The following is a 23,267-nucleotide window of genomic DNA, read 5'->3' as shown; positions in this document are numbered from 1 at the left end:
GTTCTGAATTGGCTAATTTACAGGCGTAACCTACTTAAGGATATAGATACAGCTACCTACTGGCTATGAGGACAGGAGAAATCTACGCCTAGACAAACGCACACGGTAAACACCTAACCTAACCTAACCTACTCTCCCCACGACTCTGGCACTGAACGAGCGGGCACTAACGAATGGCACGCACTGAGTTATGATCAGCACTACGCTTTATGATTAACACGCAACAAATTGAAACATGACTAACCTGAAGGGTAATTCGCAATGCATGATTAAGTAATGCATCAGGAGTCTGGAGTGGGTTGGAAGGAGGTTAGGCGGAAAAGGGTTAGTAGTACAAAGGCCTAAGTGGTTAATGTTTAATGCTATGGGATCAGAGGTCACACAGGCTACCTTCTCTGGGCAGGTGCCAGGATCGCTCTGAGATGGGAGCAGCACTGTGCCAACGGGCACGAGTGCCAAGAGAGCTTATGGCTCTGACTCACTAAGTGGATTTCTTCCGCCCCTTCTTCTTCGGGGGCCTCCAGGGTCTGGCTAGGCCAGTCCTAGGGAGCGATGAGGATACTGACTCTGAAGAAAGGCCAGGAGTGCCATCAGGAGCAGGATCAGGGGCAGCCTCAGGGGCTTCAGGCTGGTTTCCTGCTTCGCCTGCTGCGACAACCATCGTGGGAAGAGAATCAGCGTATGCATCCTGGCCGGACAGTTCCTGGTTGACCAGAAAAGAGGTAATGTCTAGGCCTACCAGAGGGTCGTCCTCAGCAGGTGGAAGAGTGTGGGAAGAAGAAACATCAGGTGTCGGAGGTTCGCACTGTGCGATGATCATGGTTGGGAGATTTGGTGGATCTCCCGTAGGAGGATCCGGGTCAGGTTCTGGATCCGGCACTGGCACTAACTCAGGGCCAGGCACGTGAAGTGCGTTTGGCAGGGAGCATTCTGCCGAGACAGATGGAGCTTGGCACTGACCAGTGCCCGCAAGTGGCACTGGCAGCGAATTGGTGTGCAGAACCCAGGGGATCAAGACCCCTCGGTGTCCCTGGTGTGATTTGGGACAGCGATTCCTGTCTTGATGAGAGGGCTGAGCCTCTCGGTTTGGTGGAGTTGGCCGCTGCGGCTAGCCTACTGGGGCACTTCAACCATCTCTCTGAGTGCCCTCTTGCGTTGCAGGTCCTGCAGCGATAGTGTGCGAGGTCCCTTTGTGATGAGGGAGTGATTCGTCGGTGGCCATCCGGTCACAAGATCTGCGGACTAGGCCTAGAATGTGGACGTGGTGGATTAGGTGCTGTCGCTCTTATGCGAACGGAAGGTTCGGCTGACGGTTGCACAGCTGTCACAACGGCTGTGTCCCGATCCGAAGAGGTTGTTGCGGATGTGCTGGTGGAAGCAGTCAAGCAACAGAAGGGTGTGGGGGTGGGACGTCCCCAGATGATGTCTCGTCCAAGCAGGAACTCCACTTCGTGCCTAATTCGCTTGACAACGCCAAGACGGTGAACTTTGTCGCTCCAAGGGGTGGTCACCCTGAGCTCAACTATGGGGATGGTCAGGGACTGTTCATCCACCCAGGTCACGGTCCACTTGGTGTGCTCCTCTACCTTGGCACTGGCTGGCACTTGGGCCCGATCGATCAGACTAATGTCCGAGCCAGTGTCGGCAATAGTTAGCAGGTGCACTGGTGGGCTGGAACCATCCAGAGAAGCCACTGAGACGGACTGTGTCCAGACCCTCTCAGGGTGAGTTCTCTCCGGCGGCTCAGCTAAGGAGGCGGTGGCACTAATCATGTGGACGGGCCTGGGTGTGACCACATCTTTTGGGCATGCAGGATACCCTGAAGAAGAGTGTCCTGAAGCTCCACAGTCTCGGCAGGGGCCCCGGTGATATGTTGATCTCCTGGCAGTGACGGTGTGCTGGGAGGACGGTGTTGAATTAGGCGGAGAGGAAGACTGATGGTTGTTGGTAGGCTGCCGAGGGTTGTTGCCTTGCTGATTGCTATCTTTGTAGCGGCAATCAGCTTCGGCATGGCCGTACCTTTTACAGATGGGGCACGGAGGTTTGTTAGGCGGTCCTTTCCGTGAGCGACTGAAACCAGAGAGGTGTCCGTGTGGCACTATTTTGCGCGACAAGGTGCTGTGGGAGGGATTGTATGTCCCAGGCATCAGCTAAGCAGCAGGCTTCCTTGAGAGTGGCTGGCTGCTTATCACTGAGGTACACAGCCAGAGGCCTGGGCGCACACTGGAAGAGGTCCTCCAGCATGGTCCGGTTGAACAAATCATCAAAGGTGTTGCACCGCGTAGACTCGAACCAGCGGGTCCCAGCTTGGGTCTTGTGACAGGCCCTTTCTGTCCAGGACCAGCCGACATTCTTGGCCATACCTCGGAATCATTGTCTCCACCTCTCGGGTTATTTCATACGCCTTAGCGATGGCCTCACGGACAGCAGCCATGTCCCCTTGTTGATCTCTTTCCAGGGCTCGGTGGCAGCTGTCTTCTCGTCCAGGTGCTTGGTAAGCAGTAAGGCCCTCTCAGCCGGGCTGACGTCATAGGTCTTGAAGAGGAATTCGATCTCTTCGAGCCATTGTTCCGGCTTGTCTTCAGTCCATTTTCCCACAAGGTTATTGACTGTCGACAGAGAGGTATTTAGTGCAGGATGGAGTGGGGCTAGAGGCTTATTGTGCTGCTAAAGCTTCGGCACTCTCCTTCTTGGCTCTCTCCAACTCGAGCTCCCTGTCCTTGAGGGCTAGTTCAGGCTGTCTCCTCCGCTCCTCTCTTTCTTCTTCATCTCTCTGCTGCTCGTCTTCTTGCTGTCTTTGTTCTTCTTCATACTTTCTCTTCTCAGCAATCTGTTCCTTTACAAACCTTTGAAGGGCCTGACTGGAAAGACCATCCTCCTTCCCTATATCCCTAAAATATTGGTGCTCCTCGGTTGACATGTTACTGATGGGGAAGGGGTGCTGAATGAGTTAACTGGGTGTTCCCGGAGGAAAAGGTTTGTGACGATGAGGAAGTGTCCTTAGATTATTGGCACTTCAGTGAGTGGCACCTTTGAATGAGGTGGTACTGTGGATGAGTGTGCCGTGCGAAGGTCACACTAGGGGAAAGCGTTCCTGAAGGAAGTCCGAGTCCTTATGGGCGGATACGCTAGTAAATGGAGTGCTCTTGAAGGCTCTATGGTTCTTATGGGCGGATGCACTGTTAATGAGGTGTTCCTGAAGGAGCCGCGGTCCTTATGGGCGGAAACACTGGTTGTATGGCACTCTGTTTCTTCAATACAGGTGCAATGGCTTATAAGAGGTTGCTTTGGTTGGGTGGCACTGTGGTGCCGGTGCGCTCCGTGGAGCAATGCAAAATGTCAGTGCATGAATTGGCACTGAAGGTGAGGTATTCTGCCTGAGCAGAAGGTAAGTAGGGAGTAAAAGGTAAATGAGAGACTCTAGCAGAAGGGAAGAGAAAAGAAACTGGAAGGAGAAAGATAAGTGCTTCAGTGATTTGGGTACTTAGCAGTGCCGCAGATTAGTGGCACTAAGAGAAATGGAAACTGGATGTGACACGAGTGGGTGGCTAGTTATAAGAACTAGAGGGCTCTGCCTGACATGAGGACAAGTAGGATACGAGAGATGCACACAATGTGCAGTTTTAGCACTTGCAGCAAGCAAGTCTAAGATAAGATATACCCCAATCCTGCACTCCAGTTGGAAAATGCGTAACGAGATAGATTTACATGCGTTTTATAGCGTATGATAAATTATCTGAGCTGAAGCACTTGAAAAGAAAAAAAGCTGTTATGCGCGATTATTCGCTAAACACAAGTGCTCAAACTGCACACACTGTGTATACGGTAAAATTTTCAGCTTGGGAATTGAAAGAGAAGTCTTTGTATTTGCTTTTAGGATTCGTGGGTTGGTTCCCAAACTCGTAAATAAATTATGTCGGTCCCGTGTTAAGGTGAAAGGATACATGAGGGGAAAAAAAAGAAAAATTCTCTCCTCTCTTGGTGAGCGTTGTGTAATGGAACGTATTTGTTACGAAATTTGTTAAAGTGGTTTTCCTTTATGCTCAAGAAAAAAAAAAGTATTTTGCAGAATTATGTTACATTAAGGCTTCTTTGCACTGAACTTTGAGTATTTATGTAATTTCTACTGTCTTGCATGCAAGGTTCGATATGGTAAGCAAATGGTTTTCAGATTGTTTCAAAGAGTTTCCTGGGTTACTTTAAGGCACACATGGAGGGAGGCTCATTCCGTGAACGAACGTTGTGGGACTGCTGCGCTCGTGGCAACAGCTGATCACGTAGGAAATGAAATGAAATTGAAAGGAAAACGCTCCTTCTTCAGTAATTCGGGTTTTGGATGAAAAGATGAATTTTAACGTTAAACCATCAATAATGTCTTTACTTTACTTTACTTTAATATACGCTGGGAGGGTGGTTAAAGACTACGCTTGCAACTGTTTTTATTTCTCCAACACTGGGACGATTCACGCATGCGCTGATTTGAACAAAACGTTTCTTGCTAGTCGTGTAAATGCCAGATACCACTACATGGTTTCCTGTAAGCTACTGGTTATCTCAAAATTTATCACTGACCAAGAAATGTACACTTTCTTTGTTGTAAATATTCCAAAATAAACTCTTAGCTACTGTTCCTAGCTTACACATGCAAAATTCTCTAACTACACACTCCCTAATTCTTAAGTGTCAACTCACACCTGTCCCTACACCCTGGAAATTTTACTGGGTGGACACTTTGCGCTTACCTATATGTTTTCGCTAACATAAAACCCTATACATTCTCCTGTGTTTTGAATGCTTGTACGGACACGAGAATTGTTGCGTTTATTTAAAGAAATATTGATATCACTTCTCTTATTTCCTTAATATTAGAAACATGCACATACACTCTTTACCAACGTCCTCCGCTCTGATCGCTTCTGTGCCCTTTGAATAATGAAATTATTACTGTAAATTTAAAATAATTGATCATATATTCCTGGTTTTTTTCTTGTCTAGCTTAATAGCAAGGCTAATTAATGCTAATATGAGTAGATCCTGACAAGTGTTCGTCACTGTCATAAACTGGTCGTCTTGGTTGGGAAGAGAATTGAACAAATTTAAAACTTATGCCTGCAAAGGAACCAAGTGCACCCAGATTATGAACAAAGGAAAAGTTATTTGAAACCTATCTTAGATTTTCCCTGGATTTACAATTAAATGAGTAAGGTCGCCATTTGGAATTAGAATTCTTTTACAATTTAAAGGGGTTTATTTACAGAGATTTAGCAATTAAGCAAGGAGCCAAACAATGCAAAATGGTACCCAATGGCCAGGCTCATGAATTAGATACAGTGAGCAATAATGCAGTGATTGGCAACGAGTAAGCTAATTAATAAGGGGCCAATGTACAATACAATTATTCCCGTTATAATAATAATAACTTGGTTAGGCCAAGATTACATTAAATTGTCTCTTAGGGTAATCCATAAAGAGGGGGAACTCCAGGCTAATAAAATCCGTAATGTAAATGTCTGAGGGGCCAGCAACGGAATCTTGCAATCGTGCTGCGACCAGGAATGGTTTTCAACTTTGAATGGCAGTCAGGCTTAGCATGCACAGAGCGCAACGGAGCCGACAATATCTCCCCTGTAAGAGAGTTTATGAGTTAGCCCTGCTCAACTGAGAGAAAGGGAAATCTACCTATAAAATATTACACAATGCACGTTATTAAATACTAACCATGATGTAGCCCAGAAGATAATGATAAGAAAATCACTGTTATGGGATCGGTTTCGATTGGGCTTTTGAAACAAGAAACATGTGATCGCCGTCACACGAAGGGGGGAGTTTGGAAAGGGAAAGGATTAAACTGGGAGATGAATGAGAGAAATGGAAGGAATTTAGTAGAGAGAAACGGTGGGTGACTGGCACCAAATTCACTCTCGGCTTACCTATTTCAGACGAATATTTGAGCTCCGAAATACCATGTCTCGGCTGTCCGATCGTAAAGTTGGGCCACCACCTGAGACAAACGTGAACAGGACAGACGCTGGGGTGAATCTGCGTGGCCTGCTTCCTCGAGCAGGCTTCGGAGCCATAGGTCCCACCTGAAGGTGAATTCTTTGCCAGTAAACAGGTCAAAGGAATAGCAGTCTTAAAGATAATAAGCCTAAGGTTTAAGGTCCTAGCTTCCCCCCGATTGGTTTAACCAAAAGGGGGGGGGGGGATCTAGGTGTGTTCTGGTAGCAGGGGGCCGGTGTTGAAAGAGGGAGGCATACTGTTTTCCAGGATCAGGCGATTTGGAAGGCACTCCCATACTGCCCCACACTGGTGCTAATGGTTATTATCTGGTTCAAAATACTTTCCCTACTGTCTCGCCCGCCATATTGGCGCCGACTATAAGCTAACTGAAATGAGAAATTTCCCTTGAAGTTAGCTAGATAACAGCTAAATAGGAAGGAGGAATGTAAATCTTTGATAATATGTATGAATAAAAGGAGAACTACTGGAAACTCACCTCAGAATCTAACTGGATTTATGTAAATAATGAAAGTAGCCCTTTGGAATTAGAATTCTTTTACAGTTAAAAAGGGGTTTATTTACAGAGAGTGGGGCAAATATGCAAGACCAAAAAAGAATGTAAAATGCAAACAATTTACAGACAAATTACATACGATAGAGCAATAATGCAATAATTTGCAAATAAGCAATGTAAATATGAGGGGCCACAGAGACAAAATCCCCGTTATAACAAATGACTCTGTTATGTTAAAAATGCATAAATTCACAGACAGTAATTCTTTGTAAGGGCTGAACTCCAGGGTAATGGCAATCAGTTAATTAAGATGGTTTCTGTGTGGGCAACGGATTCTTGCAATCAGGCTGTGACCAGCTCTGAATACAATGCTGGGGGAACAGAGCGCACATTCCACTTGTTGTTTGGTTCAAAGCCTCAGCGTACGTCTTACCTGCAAAGTCATACAGCCAGCAAGAGTGGAGAAAAAAAAAGTGGTCTTAAGATTAAGTACTTAGAGGTTAAGTTCCTATCTCTCTCACAGCCTGGCTACGTCCCCATGCCCATAATGGCCTAGCTACTCCCATATCACGTGATGGGGATGAAAGGGGTTTCACTATTGTCCACCCCAGGTCAGCTGAGGTGGGAGGCTATCCCTACATGAGTGAAAAAACAGGCTCTAACCGCTTTGCTCTAATTCAAAATACGCTTGATCCTATCTCACCCGCCATGTTTTCTTGGCCCTACAGTCAAATGAAAGGTGATAATGCTTCACGGAATAAATTACTCACTTTTACCAGATGAGGGAGGGATAAATTCTTAAGAGGTCCCCCCTTTGGAAAGGCCTTCACATCCTTTCAGGCGTGAAGGTCTTGGCAAATTCCTCCCAACTGGCAGCCAGTGACCCTACATAAATTGTGCTTTGGCACTGCAACAGCTAAAGGGCCTACCTAACTGCTAAGAGGGGTTCTCAGTTGGCTAATTTACAGGCTTAACCTACTTAAGGGTATAGATACGGCTACTAACTGGCTATGAGGACAGGAGAAATCTACGCCTAGACAAACACACATGGTAAACACCTAACCTAACCTAACCTACTGTCCCCACGACTCTGGCACTGAACGAGCTGGCACTAGCTGGCACTAACACGCACTGAATTATGATTGGCACGCTTTATGATTAACTGAAACATTATGATTGGCACAACGCAGTTTAGTCTGGAGTGGGTTGGAAGGAGGTTAGTTAGGAAAAGGTTAGTGGTACATTAACACACTGCACATTGAGGTGCCAGGATCATGAATAACCTGATTGGTAAATCACAGTGGCTCTGATTTCTTCCGCTCCTTCTTCTTCTTCTTCGGGGGCCTCCAGGGTCTGGCTAGGCCATTCCTAGGGGTGATGAGGGTACCGACTCTGAAGAAAGGCCAGGAGTGCCATTAGGAGCAGGATCAGGGGCAGCCTCAGGGCTACGGGCTGGTCTCCTACTTTGGCTGCTGCGACAACCGTCATGGGAAGAGAATCAGCATCTGCATCCTGGCCGGACAGTTCCTGGTCGACCAGAAAGGAGGTCATGTCCCGGCCTACCAGAGGGTCATCCTCGGCAGGCGGAAGAGTGTGGGAAGAAGAAACGTCAGGGGTCAGAGGCTCGCACTGTGCGATGATCATGGTTGTGAGGTTTGTTGGATCTCCCGTAGGAGGATCTGGGTCAGGTTCTCGGATCCGGCACTGGCACTAACTCAGGGCCAGGCACGGGGAGTAAGGTTGGCATGGAGCTTCCAGCCAAGATAGGCAGAGCTTGGCACTGACAAGGGCTCGCAAGTGGCACTGGCAGTGAATTAGTGTCAGACAAAGCTGAAGGTGGACCCGGAGAATCAAGACCCCTCACTGTCCTTTTCATGATTTGGGACAACGATTTCTGTCTCGATGAGAGGGCAGGGCCTCTTTGTTCTGTGGAAATGGCCGCTGCTGCTAGCTTGCTGGGGCACTTAGACCATCTTTCGGAGTGCCTTTTGTTGCAGGTCCTGCAGCGGTAGTTGGCAAGATCCCTACATGATGAGAGAGTAGGTTTTTGGTGGCCGTCCGGTCGCGAGATCTGCGGACTAGGCCTGGAATGAGTTCTAGGCGGATTGCGTAATGTCGCTCTTGGGCGAATGGAAGGTTTGGCTGATGGTGGCACAGCTGTCACAGAGGCTGTGTCGCAATCAGAAGAGGTTAATGAGGATGCTGGCGGAAGCAGTCAGGCAACAGAGTGGTGTGGGGGTGAATTTTGTTGCTCAAATTTTGTTGGGGTGATCACCCTGAGTTTGACTGTGGGAACGGTCAAGGATTGTTCGTCCACCCAGGTCACCGTCCACTTGGTGTGCTCATCTGCCTTGGCACTGGCTGGCACTTGGGCACGATCTATCAGGCTAATATCTGATCCAGTGTCGGCAGTAGTTGGCAGGTGCACAGGTGGGTTGGAACCATCCAGAGAAGCCACTGAGACGGGACCCAATCCATCTCATTGGCTTCTCTGGGTGAGTTCTCTCCAGTGGCTCAGCCAGGGAGGCTGTGGCACTGATCAGTTTGACGTGCTGGGGGGGCGACCGCATGGTTTGGGCATGCAGGATACCCGGAGGAAGAGTGTCCTGAAGCTCTACAGTCTCGGCAGGGGCCCCTGGGATGGGATGATCTCCCGGCAGTTACGGTGTGCTGGGAAGATGTTGTGGAATTAGGAGAGGAAGAGGGATAGTTATTGGTAGGCTGCCGAGGGTTGTTGCCCTGATGGTTATTTTCCAAGTAGCGGCACTCTGCTTCAGCATGGCCGTACTTTTTACAGGTGGTGCACAGAGATTTGTTAGGCGGTCCGTTCCGTGGGCGATTGAAGCCTGAGAGATGTCCGGGTGGCACTATTCTGCATTGCAAGGTGCTGTGGGATGGGTTGTACGTCTCCCAGGCATCAGCTAAGCGGCAGGGTTTCTTGAGAGTGGCTGGCTGCTTGTCACTAAGATACAAAGCCAGAGGCCCAGGCACACACTGGAAGAGGTCCTCCAGCATGGTCCGGTTGAACAAATCCTCGAAGGTGTCACACTGCATAGATTCGAACCAGCGGATCCCAGCCTGGGTCTTGTGAAAGGCCCATTCTGTCCAGGACCAGCCGACGTTCTTAGTCATACCTCAGAATCGTTGTCTCCACCTCTCAGGGGTTATCTCATAGGCCTTGGCGATGGCCTCACTGACGGCAGCCATGTCTTCTTGTTGATCTCTTTCCAATGCTCAGTGGGCGGCCTTAGCTTTCCCGTCCAGATGTTTGGTGAGCAGTAAGGCCCTCTCAGCCGGGCTGACATCGTAGGTCTCGAAGAGGAATTCAATCTCTTCAAACCATTGCTCCGGCTCATCTTCAGTCCATTTGCCAACGAGGTTATTGACTGTTGGTAGGGAGGTATTTAGTGCAGATGGGGTGGGGCTAGATGCTTGTTGGACTGCTAGAGCTTCTGCATTTTCCTTCTTGGCTCTCTCCAACTCAAGAGCGCCAGCTCGCTTGCCTTGAGAGCTTGCTCGCTTTCTTTGAGGGCTAGTTCATACTGTCTCCGCCTTTCTTCTTTTTCTTCTTCTTCTCTCTGCTCGGCTTCTTGCTGTCTTCTTCGTTCTTCTCCTTCTTTGTCTTCTCTCCTCTGCTCGGCTTTTTGCTGTCTTCATTTTTCTTCTCTTTCCTCTTCTCGCCTTCTCTATTCCTCTTCATACTTTCTCTTTTCAGCAATCTGCTCCCTTACAAACTCTTGAAGGGCCTGGCCTACGAGGCCGTCCTCCTTTCCGATATCCCAGAAATATTGGTGCTCTTCTGTTGACATGTTGCTAATGGGAAAGGGCTGCTAATCTAAAGTGTCCTTTAGATTATTGGCGCTTCAGTGAGTGGCACCTTTAAGTGAGGTGGCACTGTGGGTGAGTGTGCCGTGCAAAGGTCACACTAGGGGAGAGCGTTCCTGAAGGAAGTCTGAATCCTTATGGGTGGACACGCTAGTAAATGAAGTGATCCTCAAGGTGTATTATTCCTTATGAGCAGAAACACTTAGAACATGGGAGTGCTTCTGAAGGCTCTATGGTCCTTGTGGGTGGATGCACTGTTAATGGGGTGTTCCTGAAGGAGCTAAGGTCCTTATGGGCAGAAACACTGGTTGTATGAGACACTGTTTCTTAACTACAGGTGCAAATGGCTTAGGAGTGATTATTTTGGTTGGGTGGAACTGTGGTGCCGGTGCGCTCCGTGGAGCAATGCAAAATGTCAGTGCATGAAATGGTACTGAAGGGGAGTGGTACTCTGCCTGGGGCAGAAGGTAAGTAAGGAGTAAGAGGTAAATGAGAGACTCCAGCAGAAGGTAAGGGAGAAAAGAAAGGGAAAGAAGAAGGATAAGTGCTTCAATGATTGGGTGCTTGGCAGTGCCGCAGATTAGTGGCACTGTGAGAAATGGAAACTGGGCGTAACACAAGTGGGTGGCTAGTTATAAGAACTAGAGATCGCTGCCTGGCATGAGGACATGTAGGATATGGGGAGTGCACTCAGTATGCGGTTTAGCACTTGCAGCATAAGCAAGTCTGGAATGAGATATACCCAACTCGTGCACTACAGTTGAGCAACGCGTAATTAGATAGATGTACGTGCGCTCTATAGCATAAAAGAAATTATCTGGGTTGAAGCGCGAAAAGGGAAAGCAGGTATGCAAGATTATTCGCTAAACACAAGTGCTTATAAATTTCACGCACTGTGTATATGATAAATGAGTAATGAGTTTGAAAGTTTAAAAGTGAGTTACACTAAAGAAAATTCTTTGTAATCAGCTTTTATGATCTGTGGGTTGTTTTTTCCAAACTCGCATACAAATTTGTGTCAGTCCCGTGTTAAGATAAAAGAAAAGCGAAGTGAAAAAAATAATCTTCCTCTCTGAGCTCGGGTGTAATGGCACATATTCGTTACGAATTTTAAAGTCACTTTACTTGGTGCTTATGAGCAAATAAATGAGATATGCAAAATTATGTTAAGTTACTTTTCTTGTATAATGAACTTTTAGTATTTATGTAATTTCTTTTACTGTCTCACTCACGTCATGACAAGTGATATGGTGGGTAAAGGTTTTCAGATTGTTTCAAAGATTTTCATGTCTTTCATGGTTTACGTTAGGGGAGAAAAGTGAGGAAAATTTGTTCAGTGAATGGAAGATGTGGAACTGAATCGCTTGCGTGGGACACAGGTGATCGCTCGCTTTGTCGTGCGACAGAGACTAAGCAATGAAATGGGAGGGAAAAGACAAAACACTCTACTTTCTTCGATAAATGCGGGGTTCGAATGCAAACTCAACTTAATTAACTTTACACATCAGCAATGTCTTTACTCTACTTTTGGAAATTTTTTTCTACTATGACAATGGAATGTTTTGCACATGCTCTGATTGTACACACTGAATGGCCTGCGTCAGATGCCAGATATCGCTACATGGTTTCCTATAGATTACAGAGTTATCCCAAAATTTATCACTGATCGAGAAATTGTACGCTTTTCTCAGCCGTAACTAGTCTTGAATAAACTCATAGCTACTTGTTTTTGCCAATTTTACGCATGCACATTTCCCTAACTTCGCACTCCCTAATTACTATGTTCATTCATATGGCAACACCACACTGTCCCTACGCTTGGAAATTTTGCGGATGGGAAATTCGCGCCTACCTCTCTGTTTCGCTAACTTAAGAACCTATGAGCTGTCGCCTGCGTTATGACTAAATTCTAACAACAGAGGTTCGTTGCGTTTCTTTAAAAGAATGTTAATATCACTTTTCATATTTAACCTTATGTATCCTTAATGTTAGAAGACAATGATAATACCCTTTCACCTTAATTCTCTCTGTTCCAGCCGCTTCTGTGCCATTTGCGAATAATGAAATTATTTTATTTAAATGAATGATTAAATTTAAATGCCTGTTTATTCCTGGTTCGTCTCTTCCTATTTATTAGCCCTTTTAGCGATATTACTTGGCTGTTCCATAGGATTCTTGGCAACGGTTGTCAATGTCATAAACTGGGTTCTTGGTGTAGGAGGGAATTGGATTGACTTCGGGAACAAAGTGATGGAAAAACCAGTCTTCGAATATGGCAAGAGTCACCCAGGCTTTGTTATTGGACTTCCAGATTATGGATAGAGAGTTCTTTATGATGCTTTTGTCTACCCGTGAATTTGCAGCACAGTACACTAAGAGCGGTTTTCGCTTGAAGTCTCCTGATGCGTTGCCACCCAGCAGTAAGGTTAGACTATCCTTCGCTGCCTTATATCCTGGCATCGTCTTCACTTCATATCTGATATATAATTTTTCTGGCATTATTTTTATGGAAAAGGCCTGTCTTGTCAATAGTGAACACTTGCTGAGGGGTATAACCTTCCTTATCAGTAATTTCCTTGAGAGTCTCGGAAAATTTTTCGGCAGATACGTTTTTTAAATCTATGAAACCAACCATAATTTGCAGCAAATGTTTCATCGCAGCGCTTTCTCCAGTCTTATCCGTCAAGTTGTCGAAAAGGCCTTTTCCTGACTCCATAAAGCTAAGTGGTACTGACCTTTGTCTTTGGTGTTACATTTAGATACCCAGAATTTTTTCCATTTCTTCTACCAGCTTCCCCTTCTCATGCTGATAATTGTTGACTGCATAGGCACAGCACTTTTAACGTGTTCCATGATTTGCTCTTTGTTCTTAAAGATTGTGCCAGCATTTGAACAATGCATATACTGGTGTGCTGTGTCCACCATTTTTTCACTACTATCTAATTTCTTTATAGTCATCACCTTAGTTTCCATTGAGGTAACTTGCTGCTTTTTACCAATGCCACTATCTTCACTTGCCTTACACTTGCCATGAGCCATGATAGTTAAAGGATGGGCTAAATATATCACAGGAATAGCTTGGAGCACGACAGAGAATGTCCTACCACTAGTGCAGGTCCAAGAATCTGGGACAGTGGGTTGGTGTGGGCCACGGTGCTGTACGCTGTGTGTAGCAGCAAAAATTGTGACTTAGCAGAATAGGCACACAGAACAAAATGTAAACTTACGGATGGCAAAGGGAAGTGCTCTTAACACAATTTTAATTTATGATTCACGTTTTTTCGTATTTCCAAATGTTCGTAAGTAGGGTAGTGTTTTTATGTTTGTGTATCATCCAGTTTCATGCCTCATGCAATCATGAAAATTTCATCTGAAAACATGATTTCATCATGTACATCCTATATAGTGTGAGCTGTATTTTTAGTAGATTACACTAGGCTTGGCTTTCTATGCCTGTCTCAGTTTCGGTAGATACCATTGAAAATGCGTATTATATCCGAGTTATCTTTTAACAAGTAAATAGGCCTAGAAGCAAAAGTTCATTAAGTTAAATGTGAATCTTCTTACATTAAATCAGGCTTGCCAACCTTGTGTTTTGTTTAAGAATTCATTATTATTTCTTATAATAACAACTACTTACTACTGCATGCAAGACACTGACATAAACAACAGCAAGTACAGTATTAACATAAACAATTGAATCAAGAAACAGCTGTTTGCCAATGTAAGTTACCATAAATAACATTTTTATTAAGTGTTGCGTTACAGTTGACGACTCTGAAAATTTGCTAATTTTCAGTGGTGACTTCCATAATTGAAAATAAGATAAATCTTTAAACATCCCTCACGCAATGGAGAGGGAATTGTTATGAAAGTATGCCACAAAATTTACAGCTGTAATTGTGGCTGAAGAAATGAATAATGTGCAGGCCACAAAATGTTTTGGAAGAGGCAAAAGCAACATCCGATACTAGTGAAATCACACCTTTACTTCATTAAATTACTGTATTTATAAATAAAATATGTTGCATTTTTCAACCCAGTTCTGATAATTAAAAAAAAAAAAATGATGGCTGTGATGATGTTGGTAAAACGCAGTCAAGTGATGATTTTAAGAATGTAAACATGACAAGAAGACAAATGGTGCCTGATCACTGTGCTCATAAATTATAATATAAAAAAAATTATATGGCAGTTATGCATGGAATATAATTGCATACAGTACATAAAACAGCAGTTTTATCAAAATTATCATTATTCTTAATACAACTGTATTATTTGACATTTGTAATGGATATCTGTAGGTGTAACAACCTAATTCTCTCTCTCTCTCTCTCTCTCTCTCTCTCTCTCTCTCTCTCTCTCTCTCTCTCTCTCTCTCTCTCTCTCTCTCTCTCTCTCTCTCTCTCATGCAGGTTTAAAGAAACAAAAGCAGCAGATTTTTAGGATTTTGCTGAAAATGAAAGCCTGGAAAGTTTAAAGTGCTGGAAAACATTAAGAGGTACCAGGAGATCAGAATTCTATGGTGCACCTATAGAATGATTTAAGCTCCATCATAGTGAAGGTGTAAGCATTTACAGGGAGATGCTTATGGAGCAGCCCAGAATTTTCATAAGGAACTAAACCTAATGAATGACAGTGATTATTCAAAAGCTTTATTCTACTTTTGATAACAGTAATATATATGTGGAATGAGCCAGCAAGACTTTGTTTATAAAGGGGATGTTTAGGGGTGATTTCTGTCATCTGGGATTTTCTGTGGTCTGGCAGTGGCCTGGTCCCAAGGGTGCCAGTTTTAAGAGGTCAGACTGTATTAAATTGGTCTGGTCTAGACCATTGTGTCTTTACCCCCTGTGTTGTGATCCAAAGGGTTCTAGTAAAATTCCATTAGGCTGTGGAGCCTTGAATGACTTTGATGACTCGTTGCTGGCCTTGCAGAGAGTGGTTCCTTGATCATCATCATCTTCAGGTGGACCAACCAAGACTCCTTCGTTTCATCAAAACCTCTCCATGCATCAGCAGACTGCATGGAAACTCTCAACTGCTTCCTGTGAATGAGAGACTTTGTCAAGGAGTGCAGAAAGGCTATCTTTAATTTCAGGAGGCAGTCAACGAACACCTTGTACCAGAGGTGATGGTTGGTTTATAGAGGGATTTTCTCTACTCACCTCTATAAATAATCTGATTAAATTCTTAATTTACCTCTGCTACCTGTAAAAGTTTGTCGGTATAGCTATCAAGGGTTATTGTTCCATGTTATCTTTAGTGTTAAGGCACATTGGAATGGATTGTTTCCTCCACCATGGATGTTAAGGAAGCTACACATTTTTCCCAGACAGAGATTCCTAAATACCCTTTTGAAGCCTTTGGGATAGAATTTGGTTATAGACTCAAGTTCCTGCCTTCTCCTGTAATATTGGCTGTACATCCCAAGGAGCAGGCTTTTCCTTTTTGCCAGTCATCAGGGAAAAGAATTGTTTTAGGTTTTGAGCTCTACCTCATTCATTTGAAGTCCCCATCATGTCCTTGGTTCTGGTTAAGGAAAACTCTTCCCTATGTCCAGTCAGAGCACTCTTGTTTTATGTGCAAAGTATTAGGAATCTCTGATTTAATGTCAGGAACCTTTTTATAGCCCTAGGAAGCCAGATGTCCCAGTATTTGAGAACAATATGGCTTTCTTCTTTTAAGACCTTGGTTAGGAAAGTACGTGCCAACCTACCCTTCCATTTTGCCTCTGTTGAAGGTCAGGTTCCGTGACATGAATATGTGGCAACCTCTTATAGTTTGCTTAAAACCTCTCACTGGAGAAGACTGTAAATGCAGGGCAATACAGGTGACTATGGAAATTAGTATGAAGATTGCAGAGCTTTTTCAGCCTTCATTTCAGCAGGGAAGATCATATGAACAATTAGTTTTCTCATTTAGTCAAAGTTAGGAATTTATTTGTTGACTTTTGGGGAGTATGAACATGCTCAGTTTTGGGTTAAGTGAATCCCCTTATTCTTTTATCATCAGACAAAAAGTGGTTTCCCTTGCAAGGAACCCTCAGTTATTTTCAGAGGTCCTTGTGGCGTAATGAATTAGTCCTTGGTATGAATTAGTCCTTGATACGAATTAGTCCTTGACTGGTGGTAGTACCAACAGATGGATCCTAATAATTAGGTAATTAGCATCTCATTTTGGACAGAATTTATTGACTTCTCATGGAATTTTAGTTTTTGGGTCCTCATACACTTAACCACCACATTTTTTATGTGAAAATCAGTTATTACAATAGAGAGGTGAGATTCGTTTCAAAAATAGAAATTTTCATAATGAAATTTGTTATTAAAACACCTCTTTGTTTTGATGAATCACTGCCCCTCAACCTCCCACTCATGTGGACAGAAACAAAACTGAGAACAATAGATGCATGAACCATGGTTCACTCTGAATGAGAGGAGTCAACAATAGGCGGTATAACTATATGACCTAGGTAATATTTTTTGTTTTTAAACTATCATTCTCCCGCTGGCATGGGCATTTATAGCTATTATATAGAGGTAAGTAAAATATTTGAAAAATATGAAAATTTCTATTTTGTGTTGCTATGTTTGGCTGTTCAAGGAAGCCAGTAAGAAATGTTATTTTCTTTTGATGACTTTTTTCCATATTTGCAGGTGGGGTCCTTTGAAAGAGGATCAGTACAAAGAAGATATGGTGAAGTTGTTCAAGGACTTGAAGCGAAGTTTACCCTCTGACACCTTGGTAATTTGGCTTTCAACACTCCCTGTTGCTACAGAGAGAGTTAAAGGTGGAGTTTTTATCCAGCAGGTTTGTGTATATAATTTTTTCAAACAGTGCTAATTTAATGTTTAAACCAATTGAATTAGAATTGTTAGTTTATTTTATGAAAAGCTTATTATTTGGAATGAAATTTACCTACTGTTAAAGATACCTGTATTTTTGTGCTGGCGTGTGTGTTCTACATTCACAATAAAAAGATCGCTTGGCTGACCCAGGTGTCAGTGGTGGATTTAGGGGGGTGAGCAGCCCCCCCTTTCAGCTATGAATGACACCCCTAATAGTGGATTATCATCAAACATCAAAGTTAGATAAAATTGTTGACAAGGTAAAGAAAGCTTATTTTTTCTCTGGTTTGGCTGATGAAACTATAGATATGACAAGAAAAGAGCAAGTGACGACTATATGTTTGAAATACATTGAAGAAGTCACTGTTAAGGGAGATTTTTTAGGCTTTGTGAATGTTACAGATTTGTCTTGAGGATCTTACATTGACATGAATGGGATAATTAGCCAGGTTTATGATGGTGCTGCTGCCATGAGTGGGAGATTGAATGGTGTCAGGCTTTCATATCTAATAAATATCCAGCAGCATTTTATGTACGCTGTGCTAGCCACTGTTTAAATCTTACTCTAGTATCTGCTAGTTCAATTGTTTCAGTTAGAAATGCACAAGCCACCATAATGGACTCCACAAATTTTATTAATCATTCTGCCAATAGAGTTGCTTTATTACAAACTCTAATACAAGAAAGCTTTGGTGATGAGACCCAAAAAGTCATTTTGAAACTCTGATCCCCACTCGATGGGTGGAGAGGTATGAGTGCATTCTAACACTTTATGAATTATTGCCTGCTGTCAGAGATTTGCTAAGGCATTATGAATTAGGCAGTGATACAAATGCAACAGCTAAATCATTAACACTGCAAAAAGCGATACAGTAAGTCCCCTGTACTTGCGGTCTCATGATTCACGGACTCACCTATTTGCAGATTTCTGTGCGGAATGTATATACGCATCATTTGTGGAAAATTCGCCCATTCACTAATTACTGTATTTTCTTATTTTCATGACTAAATGCACTTTTTTTGTGATAAAACTATTAACCCTTAAACACCGAGCCTCTATTTACAAAAGTGTCTGCCGTATGCCGACGGGGTTTGAGAGTTAGCGCCAAAGCGGAAAGAAAGTTTTTTTAAAAAAAATCACAGCACGCTTAGTTTTTAAGATTAAGAGTTCATTTATGGCTCCCTTTTTTCTCATTGCCTGAAGTTTAGTATGTTTTGTTTACAAGCGTGACCCAAATGCGCATGTGTGAATTTCTTTCTTATCCCAAAAGAAAGCATCAGCTAACTCTGCTGAAAATCTCAGAAATTCTTTAGTCACTTTGTCATAATTTTTACACCATTTTCTATTAGCCTTTACATAAAGTTTTATATATGAAAATGTGCGCAATTTCATGTAGAAAACAACAACAAATAACTCATGATTGTAGCTTTTATCAATTTTGACATATTTTCATATAAATCACGATAAGTGCCAAAATTTCAACCTTTGGTCAACTTTGACTCGACCGAAATGGTCAAAAAATGCAATTGTAAGCTAAAACTCTTACATTCTAGTAATATTCAATTATTTACCTTCATTTCCCAACAAACAAGAAGTCTCTAGCACAATATTTCGATTTATGGTGAATTTTTGAAAAAACTTTTTTTTACGTCTGCGCGTTACGAATTCATGCATCATTTTATGATAATATTTTCGCTGTGTTGCTTTGATCGTTTTACAATTTGTTATATACCAAAATTATCGCAATTTAGTGTACAATACAGTGACTGTATGTACTGTATATACAATACAGAGTTAAAAATATTACAAGAAAGAACTGGAATATCTGTAAAAGAAGCTAAATTAGAATTGAAAGTGAGAGGAATTCAAGATCCGTCTAAAAAACATACGTATTCTTCAATAACAAGAACGAATAATGAAACAAAAATGCTTACAAATAGAAATAATGGAGCACAAAAAAGTAAATCTCAAGAAGAAATTAATGCTTTAGAAATAAAAACTAAATGGTAAAGAGTAAAGAAACATAAAAATGGGATGGATAATATTTTATCCAGTTCACTTGAAATATAAATACAAATAGGAGCACAGGAGGATGCTCCTAGAAAAGTAACAGAAGAGGGTCTTGATAGAATGGGGATTAAAGATAAAAAAGGCCTTTAGAGAGAACACCATCCAAAACGAAGAAACTAACTACAGGCAGTCCCCGGTTTATGACGAGAAACCGGAAAATCGTTGAAAATCGTCAAAAATCATAAGAAAACCTTTACTTTTAATGCTCTGGGTGCATTGAAAACGATGTAAAACTGCATTTTTATTGAGTTTTTCATCAAAAACAAATTATGATTATTCTGGTCAAACCAACAGACAAACCTCGAACGTCGTAAGCCGGACCCGGAAACCGGGGACTGCCTGTATTATTAGAGAAACATTGAAACCAAAGACAAAGAATATTAAGAAAGAACAAAAACAAAAGCAAGCTAAGAATATACCTTTATCCCCTAAAATAATAGTAAAACCTATGAAGGCAGATATCCAAAACACTGAAGAAGTGAAAGAGAACCACACCAATGATTATGTCAAGGGAGAAGAGATTACTCCATCTCCAGTAATTGGAACAGATGAAAAAAGATATATACTTGATAATATATGTGGATGTAATGATTGTTTCATTGAATTATGCAGTAGTAACAAAAGCATAACAAAAGATGGTTTAACAAACATTATAAGAAATTTTATGAAAAAGGTTGCATGTGCATTGAGCACTTAGTATATTATAAATAATAGCAAGTGAATGTTGTGAGAAAATTATTAGAAAAAACCAAGTTGATAATACAAAAAAAAAGAAAGTAAAACTCAACCGCAATAACATAATAGTTTCAGTAGCTATATTATACAGTGGAACATAAATGGTCTGTAGACCAGATTACACCTAGGAGAAATACAAAGATTACTAAAAGAATACGAACCAGTGATATTATGTTTACAACAAAACAATATCAACAATAGGTAAATATCCTTAGCATCTACATCTAGAGAGGAAGAAGGAAATTTAGGTACTGCTATGTATGTACATAACAAAGTATGTTATGACAAAGTACCTGTAAACTTTACCAATCTGCAAATATCGAGTATTAGACTATGAATAAAAAAGTTATAATTATGTAATGTATAATTTATACAACCAACCTAATAAAAATTATGACTGACAAACTTGAAGAATTACTTAATAATGCCAAGGAACCTGCGTTAATAGTAGGTGATTTTAATGCTCACAACCTAATGTGGGACTGCAATTGTACAGACTCAAATAGAGCAGGAAGTAAAGTAGAAGAATTCATAGATTCATATGACATGTGCTGTATAAATGATAATGAAATCAGCACATATTTTACTTAATCACTTGGAACATTTTCCTCAATCGACTTAACTCTTTGTACAACAACCATAGTAGACAGAGTGGATTGGAATGCAGTTGACGATTTGCATACAAGTGATCATTTCCTGATGTTAATTTCACTATTCCAAAATAATCCCACTAAGCATGTCCCACAATATAACATTTATAAAGCAGATTGGGAGCAATATGAATTCTACACAAGGAATATCCCACTATTTGAATATTTAAAAGACCATAATGAAACATAACTGTCTTGTTGATTTCATAAAAAATGCTGCTGATAAAGCAATACCAAAATCAAAATCTCATCCAACAAAACACAAAGTCCCATGGTGGTCTGAAAAACTAACAGAATTAATAAAAATAAAACACCGGATGGGAAGACAATTAGATAATTTGAATAGAAAGTTTAGTAAAATAAACAAAACATTACCAGTGTTAGAAGGGACTTTACAAAAAAGGGATTTTGACAAAGGAAAAATCTATTTCTGGGGGAAGACCTGTGTCAGCCAGTGAAATTGGTTCCAATTAGCACATTTCTAGGTATAAGATTGCTATATATACCAGAGAAAAAAGCTATGTAGAATGCTGGAGTTACAACCTCCAGTTCGATCATCTTAAACAGATGTCGATATATACCAGGGGTGAGCTATTACGCTTCCACAGGCCTTCGTCCAATAGACTTCTCAATTCTCAAAATCCCAAATTGGATGAGCCGTTACACACTTCTAACCCAGAATACTCACCCGACCGCCAAGTAGGCGTCATCACGAGACTGACACGTCATCCCAAATTTAGCACCCACCAAGCTGAGTATTTCTCCCGGGTGGGAAAAAACGAGGGGTGGGTCACTGGGTGACACAGGTCTTCCCCCAGAAATAGATTTTTCCTTTGTCAAAATCCCTTTTCTGGGTCGACCTGTGTCAGCCAGTGAAATAGTGACAGAGAATTAGCTATACGAAAGCTTGGTGGCCTGCCTCAAAGAATACACAACCGGAAATAAAATAAAACATTTAAAGAAAACTTCACTGTGTTTTAATACTGACAATTCAAACATTATCCACAAAACCAGAATTCAGAGGCACACAGGTAAAAAATTCAGAAATTCACAGTAAAATTTTGAGGTACTCAGATAAAAATTTTGAATACTATGATATTAATCCAACTAGGATACTTAGGGCTAACAAAAATAAATGACAATAAGGCATTTGTGGAAATAAATGGGCTAGGCTAAGGGGCAGAACTGACCCAAGGGTAGACGTAGGGCAAGCAGGTGAGACAGGGGGTCAGGGACTAAATTCATATAAACTAAACCTGAGTTGGACCAGGGGGAACCACATTACCCACCGCAACTGTGGAAAATTTAAGGGCCTCTAAAGACTTAGGATAGTGGCGTTTAAATACTTTTTTTTTTGGTGATTTCCAACCCGTATACTTCTTAAGATCATCAAAATTCATATAAAGTTAGTAGAAGTGGCCACCGCACGAACATCATGGACCCTAGGTACTGATTCCGGATTTGCTTGCTTAATAAAATAAAGAATTTGTTGTCTGATGGCTTTGAGTGAAATATTGCCCCCTTCCCTAACAAAAAGGGGACCCGAAGTTCTATTAGAGGTCCTATCTAAGTAAGCCCTTAAAGTATTGACTGGGCACAGAGATAAATCTTGTGGAAGAGGGACAATCTTCCAAGGAGACCACCTATTCTGCGGGTCTTCGTTCTTTGCTAAAAAACTAGGATCTGGGGATAACAGAACTTCACCTGACGGGAGGAAATCAACATGATTAGATCCTCTAGAAAGAGCAGACAGTTCAGAAATTCTAGCCCCTGAGGCTAGACTTACTAAGAACAGAGTTTTCCTTAACAGACTCGGGTATGAACATGAAAGATTATCAGTGTCTGATGCCAACCTAAGAACATCATTTAAGTACCAGGAGACCGTGTGTGGACGGGTTGCTGGTCTAAGGCGCGCACATGCTTTAGGGATAGATGAAAAATACGAGTCTGAAAGATTAATATTAAAACCATGTAAAAATATTCTTTTTAAAGCAGATTTAGTTGTAGTAACAGTATTAGAAGCCAGACCCTTCTCGAATAATGACCTAAAGAAAGAGATTGCTAGGTTCATGGTCATCTCATGAGCATTTGATTCTCTCAGAAACAAGGCTAATTTCTTAACTGCCGAGTCATACTGCCTGAGGGTAGATTCTCTTTTATCAGATTCAATGAATAATATATTAAGAGGGTCAATTTTGACGTCTTTAAGCACTGTGTATTTCATGAAATCCATAAAGCTATGGCACTGAGAATTCTTGAGGAAGCTGACACAATCCGAGTTTGTACTATTTGTGTCAACTGTGGGTTGGGAATAGGTCTGGGAGTGAGCTTCAACTCTAGAAGTAAAGGAAACCAACTGCTTTTGGCCAGTTGGGTGCCACCAGTGCTACTCGGCCTCTGAATGATCTCAGCTTGTGCAAAACTTTCATCAGCAAATTTACCGGGGGAAACAGATAGATCCTTTGCCACCTGTTCCAATCGATTGTCATTGCATCTGTGGAATAAGCCAGAGGGTCCAGATTGAGAGCTACATAACAGGGAAGTTTGTGGTTGCTCTCTGTGGCAAACAGGTCTACCTGGAGACCCGGTACCTGAAGACAAATCCACGCAAACGACTTCTT

The 23,267-nt window shown here is 42.2% G+C and overlaps 1 protein-coding gene across 1 annotated transcript in view; it reads left to right on the top strand.

Annotated features, from left to right (window-relative positions):
• LOC136851000 (uncharacterized) overlaps positions 1–23,267 on the top strand; it is a 137,150-nt gene that overhangs the window by 102,788 nt on the left and 11,095 nt on the right. The window contains exon 5 of the mRNA XM_067124974.1: positions 16,999–17,152. Coding sequence (XP_066981075.1) covers positions 16,999–17,152 — 154 coding nt within the window. The remainder of the gene's footprint in view (positions 1–16,998; positions 17,153–23,267) is intronic.

Source organism: Macrobrachium rosenbergii, chromosome 23 (genome assembly GCF_040412425.1).
Source record: "Macrobrachium rosenbergii isolate ZJJX-2024 chromosome 23, ASM4041242v1, whole genome shotgun sequence".
NCBI classification, from domain to species: domain Eukaryota; kingdom Metazoa; phylum Arthropoda; class Malacostraca; order Decapoda; family Palaemonidae; genus Macrobrachium; species Macrobrachium rosenbergii.
This window is presented reverse-complemented; position numbering and strand designations above follow the sequence as displayed.